This window comes from Ceratina calcarata, unplaced genomic scaffold (assembly GCF_001652005.2).
Source record: "Ceratina calcarata isolate Rehan_Ccalc_2016 unplaced genomic scaffold, ASM165200v1 scaffold93, whole genome shotgun sequence".
In the NCBI taxonomy this organism is placed as follows: domain Eukaryota; kingdom Metazoa; phylum Arthropoda; class Insecta; order Hymenoptera; family Apidae; genus Ceratina; species Ceratina calcarata.
This window is the reverse complement of record NW_017180684.1, coordinates 413,657-426,289: the sequence shown is the minus strand read 5'-3', so window position 1 is coordinate 426,289 and position 12,633 is coordinate 413,657. Positions and strand designations below refer to the sequence as shown.

The 12,633-nt window shown below is 42.6% G+C and overlaps 3 protein-coding genes and 1 long non-coding RNA gene across 14 annotated transcripts in view; 2 read left to right on the top strand and 2 right to left on the bottom strand.

The window, feature by feature from the left end:
• Positions 1–5,566, bottom strand: part of Rpb8 (DNA-directed RNA polymerases I, II, and III subunit Rpb8) — a 53,322-nt gene extending 47,756 nt beyond the window's left edge. For both annotated transcript variants that reach the window (XR_001916937.2, XM_018035836.2), the window contains exons 1-2: positions 5,484–5,566; positions 4,453–4,600 (exon numbers count right to left, since the gene is read on the bottom strand). Coding sequence is in view for 1 of the 2 variants with exons in the window: in XM_018035836.2 (XP_017891325.1) it covers positions 4,453–4,525 (73 nt within the window). In the remaining variant the exon portion in view is untranslated. The remainder of the gene's footprint in view (positions 1–4,452; positions 4,601–5,483) is intronic.
• On the top strand, positions 402–4,442 carry LOC108631714 (uncharacterized). Of its 3 annotated transcripts, none has more exons than XR_003389986.1 (3): positions 402–2,296; positions 3,586–3,680; positions 3,762–4,442. It is a non-coding gene; the product is annotated as an uncharacterized LOC108631714 (long non-coding RNA). The 3 variants fall into 3 exon arrangements; XR_003389985.1 differs by lacking the exon at positions 402–2,296 and adding an exon at positions 2,794–3,234; XR_001916938.2 differs by lacking the exon at positions 402–2,296 and adding an exon at positions 2,799–3,173.
• Positions 5,567–5,595: 29 nt separating the features above from the next.
• On the top strand, positions 5,596–6,692 carry LOC108631711 (ribosomal RNA processing protein 36 homolog). The gene is made up of 3 exons (XM_018035835.2): positions 5,596–5,733; positions 5,855–6,365; positions 6,428–6,692. The coding sequence occupies exons 1-3, from the start codon at positions 5,689–5,691 to the stop codon at positions 6,565–6,567; spliced, it is 696 nt and encodes a 231-aa protein (XP_017891324.1). The 5' UTR covers positions 5,596–5,688; the 3' UTR covers positions 6,568–6,692.
• A 760-nt stretch (positions 6,693–7,452) lies between these two features.
• Atpalpha (sodium/potassium-transporting ATPase subunit alpha) overlaps positions 7,453–12,633 on the bottom strand; it is an 82,678-nt gene continuing 77,497 nt past the window's right edge. For all 8 annotated transcript variants that reach the window (XM_026819112.1, XM_026819113.1, XM_018035827.2 and 5 more), the window contains one exon: positions 7,453–12,579. In XM_026819112.1, the coding sequence (XP_026674913.1) occupies positions 12,459–12,579 (121 nt within the window). In that variant the 3' untranslated portion in view covers positions 7,453–12,458. The remainder of the gene's footprint in view (positions 12,580–12,633) is intronic.

The following is a 12,633-nucleotide window of genomic DNA, read 5'->3' as shown; positions in this document are numbered from 1 at the left end:
CTACAAGAAAGGTTCTATGCAATTTTTCCGTATCTCCAAGGGTTTAGAAGTTATTGAAGAAAAACGGAATTTTTTGTCAAAAGTTCGCAATTTCGACGCTGGGATGGTCGGATTTTGTCAACGTCAATAAAATGCCGTATAATCATATGTAACTCATTAAATATCGAAGTTAGAAGGAAAACAACTTTTATTTGAAGCATTTTTCAAAAATTTTGATGCAATTTTGAAAAAAAAATTTTTCCTCAGCGTCAATAATTAATTGGATATTTCCTTCTATACTTTTTAGCACGTAGCTATTTATTATTAGCATTATTCTTCCGACGTCTAATTTCTTTTTAATTATAGGAAATGCGTTTTTCTAAGGCACATAAACTTTTGGGATTAACTGTAGAGCTAATACATCCTTAATGGTTATCTGATCTTGCTCGACTGGCCTCGCTGGTATATTCAGACCGATATGATTGATCGCCAAAAGGCAGTTCGTCTGCTGACTGGCAGATTAACGGTGCAATTCTAAAGCGACCGACGCTCGTGTCAGGTTCTTCCAGACGTGTTCCGTTTTACCGAATAATCGATGCTTTTAAAGACAAGTCGGAGGAAAACGTATTCCGACCTGAGCGGAACTCGAGGGAGTAAATTATTCTTAACGAGTCTCGCTCTCCGAGATGTACGTTTGCACAGACGTTATGACGAGTCAAGCTCCGTTTCTACGTCTGCAACAAGTTGCAACGGAACGTCGAAAATGACACGGGAGATGTATCGAGCGAGTCGAACGAACGAAGGGTTCGAATCGATCGAGATACCGCAGGATTAATTGAACGTGAATCGTAAGATTTATGAAAGTTAAACGTTTGAAGCTCGATCGCTTCTAATCTTTGACTCCTCCACTGAACGTCAGAGACGTTGCAATTAATAATGGCGATGCGTTCGTTTTCACGTTTCAACGTACAAGTCTTATTACTCATCGTTTATATTCACTTCAGGAAAATACTGAATCGTTTTTGTCGTTCGGAGTGCTGTAGGTATAAAGTGAGCTCGGATGCTGCAGACGTGTTCTGTAACCCTGTTACAGCAACGTAAGCGAAGCTTGACGTTCGTATTTTTGACGTTTGACGGAAATTCGAACGGAAAGCAAAATTCGTGGCGAACAAACTAGAAACGGATTTACATGTCTCGCAAATAAAACACTGATTGACTGGTCGTTCAGGCGCGGATTGATCAGCGTTATTTAATTAACTGTACTCGAATCGTGGGAATGGGACTTAACGCGACCTCCGGCCATCGAACAAAATCGATTTCGGGCGCAAGGTTTTATCGTTTCGCTTAAAAACTATCTCCTCTATCGGATCGCGTTTACTTTTCTGATTCGTGATGACTCGTTTCCATCAAAAACTCGATTCGACCGTGACTCCTAATAATTTTGATATTTACTCGGGGTTCCGTTGGCAGAAGCCCAAGACAATGGAAAAAGTCAATAACGTTAAACCTCGGAACTACCTTAGCGTGTTCCTCGACCGCGGACCGATGAAACGCGAGAGGGAATGAACAAGTTACGCGAGGACATCAGCAGCGAAAAAAAGTTCTAATCGAATCGGAAAGTAATCAAAATGCAGATGATCAATTTTCGCACGAAATTCTTCAATCGCTGCACGGTGAAACGCGAGGGGGAAGAGAGCACGAGGAAAACCGTGCCGCGTCGTACAGACGTACGTGTATATCTGTACGTGAATGAGAAAGAGAAAGGCGAAGAAGAGCCGAGGCGGAAGGTAGGGTGAAAGAGCGCAAAAGAAAGAAGACAGCGCGCGCGCGCTGCTCCCTCCTGAGATGACATCTCCCCGTGACCTTGGAACGGAGACTGACCTTGACCGTGTCAAGCCCCACCAGGTCGATCCTAACGCGTCCCGGCCGCTCCCCTCCCTAACGGCCTCCCCGACCGGAGTCGCGTCGTATTACGCGAATGCGATGTTGCTCCATGTGTGCTGGTGCTGCTGGCTCCTGCTGCTGCGGCTGCGGGTATCGTTGCTGCATCGACCGGTCGCAGCACAGACTCTACCAGCCCTCCGCCTCGTCCTTCACCCCTCGGCTCGTTGGCAAACCCGTCGCAAAATCCTCCGTCCCACCCCTCGAGCTACCGCCAGGCCGGATCGTGTCCCACCACCCTTTCAGTTCCAGCTACATAAACGTCTATCCACGTTCGTGGTGAAAGTCGAGAGGAATCGTTGTGTAAACGATGATCGCGAATACCCTTCACAAATAGGTGGGGTGTATCACGATTGTACAGAAGGCTTCTGCTAAAGTAGGTCTATTAGATGCAGAAACTAGTTATGAGATGTAAAATTAATATTCGAAGTGCATGTATCGCGTAGAATAACGGTAGGTTTTTAGTTACCATATGTTTTACGGAAAGGTACGTAGGACGCGCGAGCACAAAGCGCGCGGTATCGAAGTATGCACATGTTCAAGGATAGCCGTTTTTCAAGCTACCCCTGCGCGATCGCTTTCTATTTCTTGTGAACCGATATTGAATAGCTCGAATAAAGATATATGTATTCCGGGTGAGGTATATCTCGTTCTTCCCGGACGGAGTGAATTATCGGGCGACCTACGCGCAAACGAGAACGAAGTGGCTGGCGTCGCGGCGAAAGTTTTCCGAGGGACAGGCTGAATTTACGGCCACGTGGCTCGGCCCGATTAGTCGCATTTTTCGCGAGGACGTTTCCCGAAGAGCAGCGAAACGCGCATGCAACGGGACGAAGAAATGGGTGGGAAAAAAGTGCTTTTACCGCGGCGAAGAGCCAGCCTCCACCTACTCCTCGGTTCGAGCTGCCCCGAAGCCGCTCCCAAACGTCCTGTCGCTCTTTTTCCCACCCCTTCGAACCTTCCTCTTCCCCGCTAACCGAGATCTCGTCTTTTCTCTCGCTCGCGCGCCTGCCTGGCCCCACTAACACCCATCCGCGTGGAACGCCGCTGTTCCAAGCGGAACCCTTTCCCCGGCGATAATGTAGGTGAAAATATAGGGTGACGCGATACGCGTCGCGGTTTTTTTTCTACAAGTTTACATCGTCTGGAGAACATCGATCCGACGTCCTAACGGAAGATCAGCAGATTTTCGTGTGCGCGGTTCGAGAAATGTGCATCCACCCGATTTCGTTGGAAGAATTTAATACGGGACGGTGATACATCATGAGAATCTGAACAAAATTTATAATAGATTTTTCATCGTAGAATCTTACGGTGAAGCATGATGATCTCATATTGTGTAATACGAAGGAAAAATGTTTCTCTTCACTTTACATTGAAGCACGTATGCCTTGCACCGTATGGCATCAGTGACGCATATTCCTGGCACGCGTATCAATTTTTAAATGACCTTCGATACTAACTTCCTCTAACGATAAATTCGATGTGAAAAAGAGGCCGAGGAAAGAAATGCATGAATGAAAAAGTCTTCGTAGCTGGAGATAATGAAACATATCCTCCTATATCTAAATTAACGTTTACACCTATCTATCTCGCTTCGTCACAAATGAAAACCTTCGCGTCGCATAATTCTTGTCACGTTAATGATAATTGTTAAAATTTCAGGTACGTTCGAACGTACGTTGGAAATGTACAATGCCATTTTTCATGGAATGTAAAATACAAGGTCGATAAGAAGTATCGATAAGTGAACTAACGAGGTATAAATATAGTCAGTCATTTACTAATTGCCTCGATAAAGCTTCCGTGTCACATTGTCATAACATTTTCGTGTTAAATAGATTCGTCGACGGGCGTGTACAGGGCGAAGAAAATATCGATGACAAATGTCGAATAGATCACGGTGACAACGGGAACCAAGCTCCATTGTTACCGAGCAAAAGCCTTTCAAATTAATGTCAAACATGCTCGACCTTTACGCCCCCGTTTTAGAAAAATAAAATATCGAGCTAATAAAAACTCTCCACTGCTTACGTACATTATCTTTACTCTAACTGTATTTGCGAAAATTTGACCCAACAACAGTGTCGGTTTACATTGCGAACAAGGATTGGCACTTCAAAGTCGACCACTACGTATTGCCGTTTATATGAAAAACCAAGTAAACAGTTTTTTGTGTCGATCGTGTATCAAATAGACCGCTCTTATAGAGGACGATACGGTGAACAATTGAGCAGCATAATTTAGAACTTTCCGAACAATTATTCGACGTTCTTATCAATGAACGAACGTTAAATTAGAAAGTTCACGTTTCTGTCAGTGACTCGGAACGAAGGTTTCACATGTTTTCACGAAGGAAACACGTATTTAAATCAAACTGTCACACCATGTGCTTCCCGGCAACGTCCGTAAGGAACGAACGTCCGCGGAACGTTCCATTTTTAACTGTTAACAATTCGCAAATCTCGCGGCGTATTCATTCCGTACGCTGTTTATAAATAGACGTAAGCGTGAGCCACATTTCAGACTTACCTCTGTCAAACTTTTTCCCCTCTGGATCGATGTCTTTCACGTTGAAAATATCCTCGAACAGCACACCCGCCATTTTAGACACACCTGACAGCACTGCCCCCTCGCGACAAATACCACAGTCACATTCGGCAGCTTAATTTTCAAGTGCCTGTAATTCAGAAACGTATATCAACTCGAAATTAATACAGTATAAAAACGGATGCATATAATTCGAAATTTATCTACTGACCGATAAAAAAAAAATTAAACAGCTCGTTTCCCATCATCTATCTCCCTGATCCTAAACAATACATCAAAGAAACAATATTCTCGAAGCTTCATATTTTTTGAACATTAGATACTTTTACGTCGTAAATAGAATTGCAAATGCTATTATGTAATGCATTAGATGAGAATCGAGTTTGAGAACAGGGTTTTTCATCATTTTCACCGATCTGCGACATACATGTATAGAAGCACGTTGCATTTGCAGCAAAAGAACATCAATACAATTAGGCAGTAATGATGTTTATTAGATTTAAGACTCAGATAACCTTGATGCCCGATTCGTATGACGAATTAAGCAGATGGAGCTACTCTACAGGTTTACAGTTTTTACGCAGCACAATTATCCTTTTACGCAGTTTCAGAGGGTCCTATCGTGATGTATGTGTAGTAATAAGTCTCGTATTATGACCCACACATCGATATAATGCGTTACGTAAAATTAGGGATTTCATAATGTTGCGCAATTATCAGGAAATCTACATAAAGTTACCATCGAACACAAACGGATCACGTACTTGCGCGATATTTACTTAGTACACTCCTATTATTACCGTAGAATTCCTGCTATAGAATACTACGATTCGTTTGCATATTTCTATGCTTCGTTCTTGAGATGTTCACTTGACGCAAGAGCAAAGTAAAGAATAGTCAAGTTTTTAATTTACAACCTAGCAGATATAGATTCTACCACAAGGTTTTTAAGATGTTAAAGTGATAGCTTTTTATGAAGCGTATTGTTTTAAGTCAAGAAATTGTACGATTACCTTGGAAGTTTGGAAGAATTTTCACAATCCGTGACATTCCTTACAAACAGGGATCAACGAAGACGATTGACAGTGTAGCGCCATCTAGTACCGTTGTCTGAATCTTCATTGACAGAGACACATGGTGGCACCGTGAGTGTTTCATGTGTCAAACAAAGAAGTTCTTCGTTTCTGTACATTTGTTCAATATTCTCCGTTATTTAACATGAGCGACGAAGAAGATGCTCTTCTTAATGAAGATAAGGACCAGGTACTTTCTGCCAATTCACTCGTTATTGTAAAATATGTTGAAAACTTGATAAATAATAAACTGCATTGGTTGTGTTTACGTCGAAGTAAAAGGGAATTATTTTTAAATTGTTTCGATTTAGGATAAAATAAGGGCTGAACTCTCGCAAATGAGTTTCGAGGAACTACAGAAACTGAAAGAGAAACTGGGAACTAAAGTGTATAAAGAAACATTGTTTGGTCCACGGAAGATCAAGAAACACGAGTTCAAGCGAGAAAACAAAAACAGACCACGGGAAATCTCCGCGAAAAAGCCTGTGTCTCGATTTATGGAAGTAGTACACGTAAAGAAACAGATTCCAAGAGATCCAAGATTTGACAGTCTTTGCGGCACGTTCGATCCGAAAAGATTCAAAAAGAATTACGGATTCCTCAATGATGTAAAACAAAACGATCTGAGGAAATTAAAAGAACAGTTGAAAGAAACCAACGATCCGAAGATGATACAGAAAATCCAATACCTCAAGCGACGGTTGGAAAATCAAATACGGGAGGAAAGAAGGAGAAATCAGATAGAGGAAAGGAAGCGGGAAGAAAAGAATGAGATCGCGGAAGCTATCAAACGTGGCGAGAAACCAGTATTCAAAAAGAAATGTAAGTCATAAAGATCACTGATCGAAGATCACGTGAAATTAAAATTCAATTTCTTTTTACAGCTGAGAAAAAGGTCTTGAACTTAATTTCTCAATACGAAGAGCTGAAAAATTCGGGCAAGCTGAAAAAACATATTCAAAGATTACGGAAGAAGAATCGACATAAGGACAGGCAAAAACTAACGTCGGCAGAACTTGAATAAAGGGAGAACGTCGAGCATACGTGAAATGAAAATTTGTACAAATTAAATATGAGAGGAATAATTACAGGTGTATATACAAAATGGAATGAATGAACATGCTATGACAATAAAACTTAAATTCTTTACATTTTCCTTTTATCCTCTATCCTAAATGATAATCTTGCGCGACGAGCAATCACCAGTCAGGAAGATAGGACAAAGATTATTTTATTAATTATGTATTTTTTATTTAACATCAAAAGTAATGACACTTGGGTTGGACAATGTCTCATTCTTTTCTTAATGTAATTCATGTGTGAAAACATAACTTACAGAATAATCAATATGAAAGGAATCGTCAATCAGAAGAGATAGTTTTGATAGAGCAGTGTACATTATTTTTTTTCATTTTCATTTATCTCTGAGCGTGTACGTGTATTATTTCTCTCTCTATGTTCGCATACGTGTCTCGCGACGTGTACGGTGTGTATGTGTGTGGAGTGTATAATCATATATGCGGCACTAAAACGAAAAACAAAAAGAGTACAATGGAGACCTGCGTGAAAACGGCGGTCCTACTAGCCGGGCCGCCGTCTCACTGGGTCTCTTCACGCGCGATCCGTTTGTCCGCCTGCAATTATTTAAATATTTACAGTATCAATAAAACATCATTCATTTTTTTCTTCTTTTTTTTTTGTTTATATTTTAATCGCTCAATGATTTTATCGTAGTGTGGCGGGCTGTGCAGGGGCGACGTTTTACAGGATTCTCATGACACTGTCTTTCTCCTTTTAGTAATCTTATTCATCCCGTTCACTTGAAGTGTACAGCGTACTGTACGAAATAAATAGCCACGTCGTGAATTTCAAGCGAACGGGTTGCCTTGCACTCCTTGCTTTTCTCTCGTTTTTGTTCTCAATTTCCGACTCGAGTAATTTCGCTGGCCGATTAGGCTCTTTGATCGCGGCAACAGAAAAGCGAAGAATCCGTTATTATTAAAACACACGTTCTCTCGCCCACATTCACGCGTTTCGTTTTCTCCCGCACTTTTACGCCGATACACCCGAAAAACCAATTCATATATTGTTTCCTTCGTTTGGGACGTTCGCGCTGGGTTTCCGCGTGTTTGTTCGTTTTGCAGAACACGAAAAGATTTGCGACTCGCGTGCCGAGGATTGTCTTTATCTAGGAATCCGCGGTGTGTGATGGTACGGAAAAAAAGATAAAAAAGCGACGCCGTTGCCGAGAAACCCGCAAATCTATCCGCGTAATCGAAAACGCAGCGGAGAAACGAAATAAAAAGGTAAAATTAAAGGAACGCGCTCTCGCACGGAAAAGTCACTAAAAATGCGTATGTATGTAATATATCTCACTCTAAACATGACGCGATATTCGATGAGTGCGCGATTTGCTGAATTCGTTTCGTGTCTCGAAGATTATAAACGAACTTGCTTGTCTGAAAAAAATACGTAGGTATATATATGTATAATATGTACGTACGTTCATGCGCACAGAACAAACATAAAGCGGATTCTCTCGTCTGTGTCCCGCTCAGTCCGCCGCAAAGATATTTATGGTCTTAGACCGAATTTTTTTCCCTCGCTTCATCGCCCTCCTTCCCTTAATTTTTTTTACTCTCTCTCTCTTTCTCTCGCGCGTTCTCCGCCCCATCTCTTCCTCGTCGTCGTCATACTCTTCATAATCATCTCTGTTCATATTTTTTTGTTCGCTTATACGTACTTTGTTTTTTTTTTCTTCAACAACACGATCTAGACTAACCCATATATAATAATTACATCTAATAATATCTTATTGTAACATGTATTATATTATAATTATTATTATTTATCATTATTATTTATTATTATTATAGTATTAATATTTAAATTATTAGCCTAAAGTAAAGAGCACGACGGCAAAGCAATTTTTGGGCTCCTACGCCCCCCGGGCACGGAACACCCTGTCGACAAACCACGGATCCTCCGACCCAAATATCCCCGACAATTTAATCCACATTGCGAGCGATTCTGCAAAAACGATTGTGAGCCAACGCATCTACGTATAATGTATCTCCCTTGCCGACGTTTACCTCAACTTTCACTCCTCCGTCCGTCGGATTCTATTACTCCTCTCTCGTCCGCGTCCTACCTCGAAACACAGGGATCCGCCGAAGGCAATCTATCTCCCTTTCCTCACGTCCGTTTGATCAATTTCGTTGTGACAGGAATGATCGATATATCCTCTGTTCGAATACGTACGTGCAGCTACAATATCGGCATAACACTTTCCCGCAACGCGAAACCAAGAGACACCATGATAACAGAAACAACTGGCGTGAACATTGAACTTCTTTTTGTATGAATACCTAGCATCGACCGATTTCTCGAGTATCTCCTTCCTCTGACCGAGGAAGAAGACAAATTCCGGGGACGTTTCGCATGATCGTATATCGTGTTACCCTCTCTCTTTTTTTTTTAATCTAATGCGAGTCCGAGTTCGACGAGCAACGCGATGGTACACTGCTGCCTTCTTTCCGTGTTTCCTTCTTCTAGTCTTCATCTCGTTTCTCTCGTAGACGTTGTCGGTTGGATTCGAATGGCGATCCGCGTGTCTCGAAAAACGATTCGGTTAAGCTTCGCCGATCGCACCGAATTTCTTGATCGAACATCAGAGATTCATCGGAGACTGAACCGAACCCGACCGTTTCGACCAGCCCGTCGCGCGCGCAACAGTGAATATTTCATCGGAAGGGCTGGAGGAAAGTGTCAACCGTCAGGATCTTCGTTTGATTTCTTTGTTCCTGAACGAAGTTCAGAATTCGGCGAGATCAGCGAGCGAAGAACGTGTTACGCGTGTGCGGCACCTCGAGAGAACACCTCGATTATTGAACACTTAGGGTAGTTTTGGGGCCAGGACCGCCGAGCGAGCGTCACCCTCTTCGTCTGCCTGTAACCATCTCGACGGTCCATTCGCCTTGATTCGCGTGGAACAAACGAACCAGAGAACGTGGTAAAGAACCCACCGAGATTGTTCGTTGGGAACGAGTCGAATCGTCGCAACGAGTAAAGTTAGTTTCGATTGATGAATCGCGGAAGATCCATCGATCGAGTTCGCCTTACGTTACCAACGCTTCCGCCCCGAAGCTGTCCGCTCGAAACGAAGCGCCCACTTCACCGACGTTCGCGTGTGCACACCGAGAAGCCGCGGAAGCGAATAACGAGGATCTCAGAAAAGAAAAGTGGTACAAGCAAAGAGAAATGAAGAACGGATATTTTTTTTTTCTCTGCGTATGCGTACGATTCCCATCGAAGAAGCAATCGAAACCAAGACCTAACATGATCGCACGCCTCGGATCGTCCCGGCCCGAAATGTCGCGTGGCAGCCAGTTTAAGTCACCTTCGTTCATCGTTATATCTTTTTTTTTCGTTTTTTTGTACGTTTTTTACGTTGTTGTTGGTGGTATGTTGTCGTTCCTAAAAAATTCGAAGGGGTTACGACACTAACACACACATACACACGACAGACCACGGGTTGGTGGTACAGGGCGTTCTGCGTTCGGGGGTCAATAATTAATGGTTTGTAGCGAGCTGTCCCGCTGGCGTTTCATTTAAACCTATGAAGAACTAAGAGAATGAATTTATACCATTTTTCTTTTACTTTTTAGTTTTGCCTAAGTAAGAATGTTTTTTTTACTCATTTTCCCGTTTGCTTTATTTTCCATAATTTTATCCACTCTGTGCTTCTCCTCTACGTCGTTACCATCCTCTACTAGCATTTTTTTTTATAATCCTGTTTACCTCGACTATCGTAGCGCTAACACACCCCGGGAAGTACACGCGGTCCCGGAAGCGGCGCGGCTATTTTTAATTCTCGCATCTCTATTTAGCTCGTTTCTCGTTCTTTTTTTATAATCAGTAACATGTTTATTTAACTCGTTTGTCCAGTTCCGTAACAGTGGATCGTGGGATGCAAATCACCCAGTTCACTGGATCCCGAAACCGCGGCCACGACCACCGTTTTATCATTCGCTCGCGCGCAATTCGAACAACCATCTTCTGTCTTGCTTTTGGCTCTCCTGTTTCCTATTGGTTTTATCTTCATTGTTTGGTAGTGATACGAGTTGTAGATTAATTGTTATAGCGTCCGTTTGCTGTCTGTTCCCGTGCTCACCCCCACGCGTCTAACAGCTTCCCTTGCACCTTCTTGGTCTTCTTCGTTTCGCATTCTTCCCTTTAGAAGTCCATCTCTGATACGGGTCCATCCCCAAGCCTCGTGATCCTCGTGCAGAGACTCGCGAACTACGGAATATCTACGCGATGCGACTTCTGGCTTCAACAGCTACTCGGATTTTAAAGACTCGAACTAAACTTGTAATTAAGAATGATGACGAGTACTGCGAACGCGTTTCTCATTACTTCTGCACCTTAGCTCTTCATTTTTTTTGTAATTTTCTTTTCTTATGTTCTTTTTATACTGTCATCTGTCCATTTTATATTCCAGTAATTCCATTTCGCTTTCCATTCATTTGTTTTCTCTCTGTCGCGTTGCGAGTGAACTAGGGCGTGCCAATCTAGTGTACTGATCTTCGCTGATACTCGCTCCTCTCTTTGATCAACAATTAAGAAATGTTCTATTTTAAGACAATGCAGGTGTCACGATACGTCTATCTGTAAATACGTTTTGTTTCGTGAGTGTCGATTGCGAATGATAATTCTTAATCGTCGATTCTTAAACTTCTGCATCAGTGTAACATTTATAATACCACTCTTATTTAGTTATTTAGTTTCTTTAATCGAGACTACATTGCATTTTTAACTTTTTTTTCTTTAACTCTTAACAAGGGCGTGCCAATAGAGCGCAGTGATCTTTACTCGTTTATTTAAACGGGATGCCTATATGAATAATTTTTGTTTCTCTGATATCACAAAACGTCTACTCCATCGTTCGCTAATTATATCCGTTCACTTCTAAGAATGTATCATCCACGTCGTACACCCGGCGATGTTCACACGGACGCGCGCGTTATCCGTCGATTTGGCGCTATCTCTACTCCGGACTCGAAAAAAGAATACACAAGTGCCCACTTTTCATTACGTTTGTAGTCTCCGTCGTTCAGTGACATCGTCCTCTGCGCCGTTTCTTTCCATTTTATTCTCGTGTCTTAGGCCCTACTATGGTACTTCCTCTCTTCGTTCGATACATATCGGATGACAGCACCAAACCCTGCGACCCTCGTGAATCAAGCATGTGTGTACCCGGAAGAACTCGATGTCTTCCTGACGACGTTGCTCGTAGAACCCTTTCATCTCCTCGGTCGATCCTTTCGATGTTTTTTCAAAAAACAACGATCTATCTCGATTTTTTTTAATGATACACCGGCACGCGCGTGCAAGCAACTCGCAGAGCCAGAACGGCGAACGCTTCATCCTCTCGTTCCTCTTTAGTATCCCTCTCCCCGCTTTTTTTTTGTACTTCATACACAGCGTCAGCGAAGGCTGCTCTGTACTCCGACGCAAAGCATTTCTCATCACCTCGTCTCGGCTTCAAGCGCGACGCGACGGTCGTTCGACGATTCGGCTCAGCTGATGCGAATTGTCCCTTCTACTGAATATAATATAATCTGGTGAGACCCGAATAGCACGCCCCATGGTAAAATTATGTGTGTGTATGTGTATTTGATGTGAGTGATCCTTCGACCTCTTCTCTCCATCGCTCGGCTGTTTTATGCATTGTTTCGTTTTATTTTTTTTCTGTTTACTTATTTAGGTTTCTGGTTGTATATTCTGTGTGGATAATATGCGATATCTCACTCTCTCGTACTCTCTCAACATTCTCTCTGATTCTCTCTCTCTCGCTCTCTTGTAACTCTTGCGCGCGCGCTCTGCGTGTATGATTAAATCCTCCTTCCGCGTCTAGTAGTAAGTTTCTTGTTCGAGCCAGCCTCCTGGATTCCGGCGGAGGTAGAATCGTCTCGTCTCGTCGTAGATGAAGATGGCGAACATGAAGGGAAGGGCGGGCAGCCACCATACGAATCTGGAATACGAAATCGTAAACGTTGATTACGACGGAGGGACTAAAAGCTTCGAG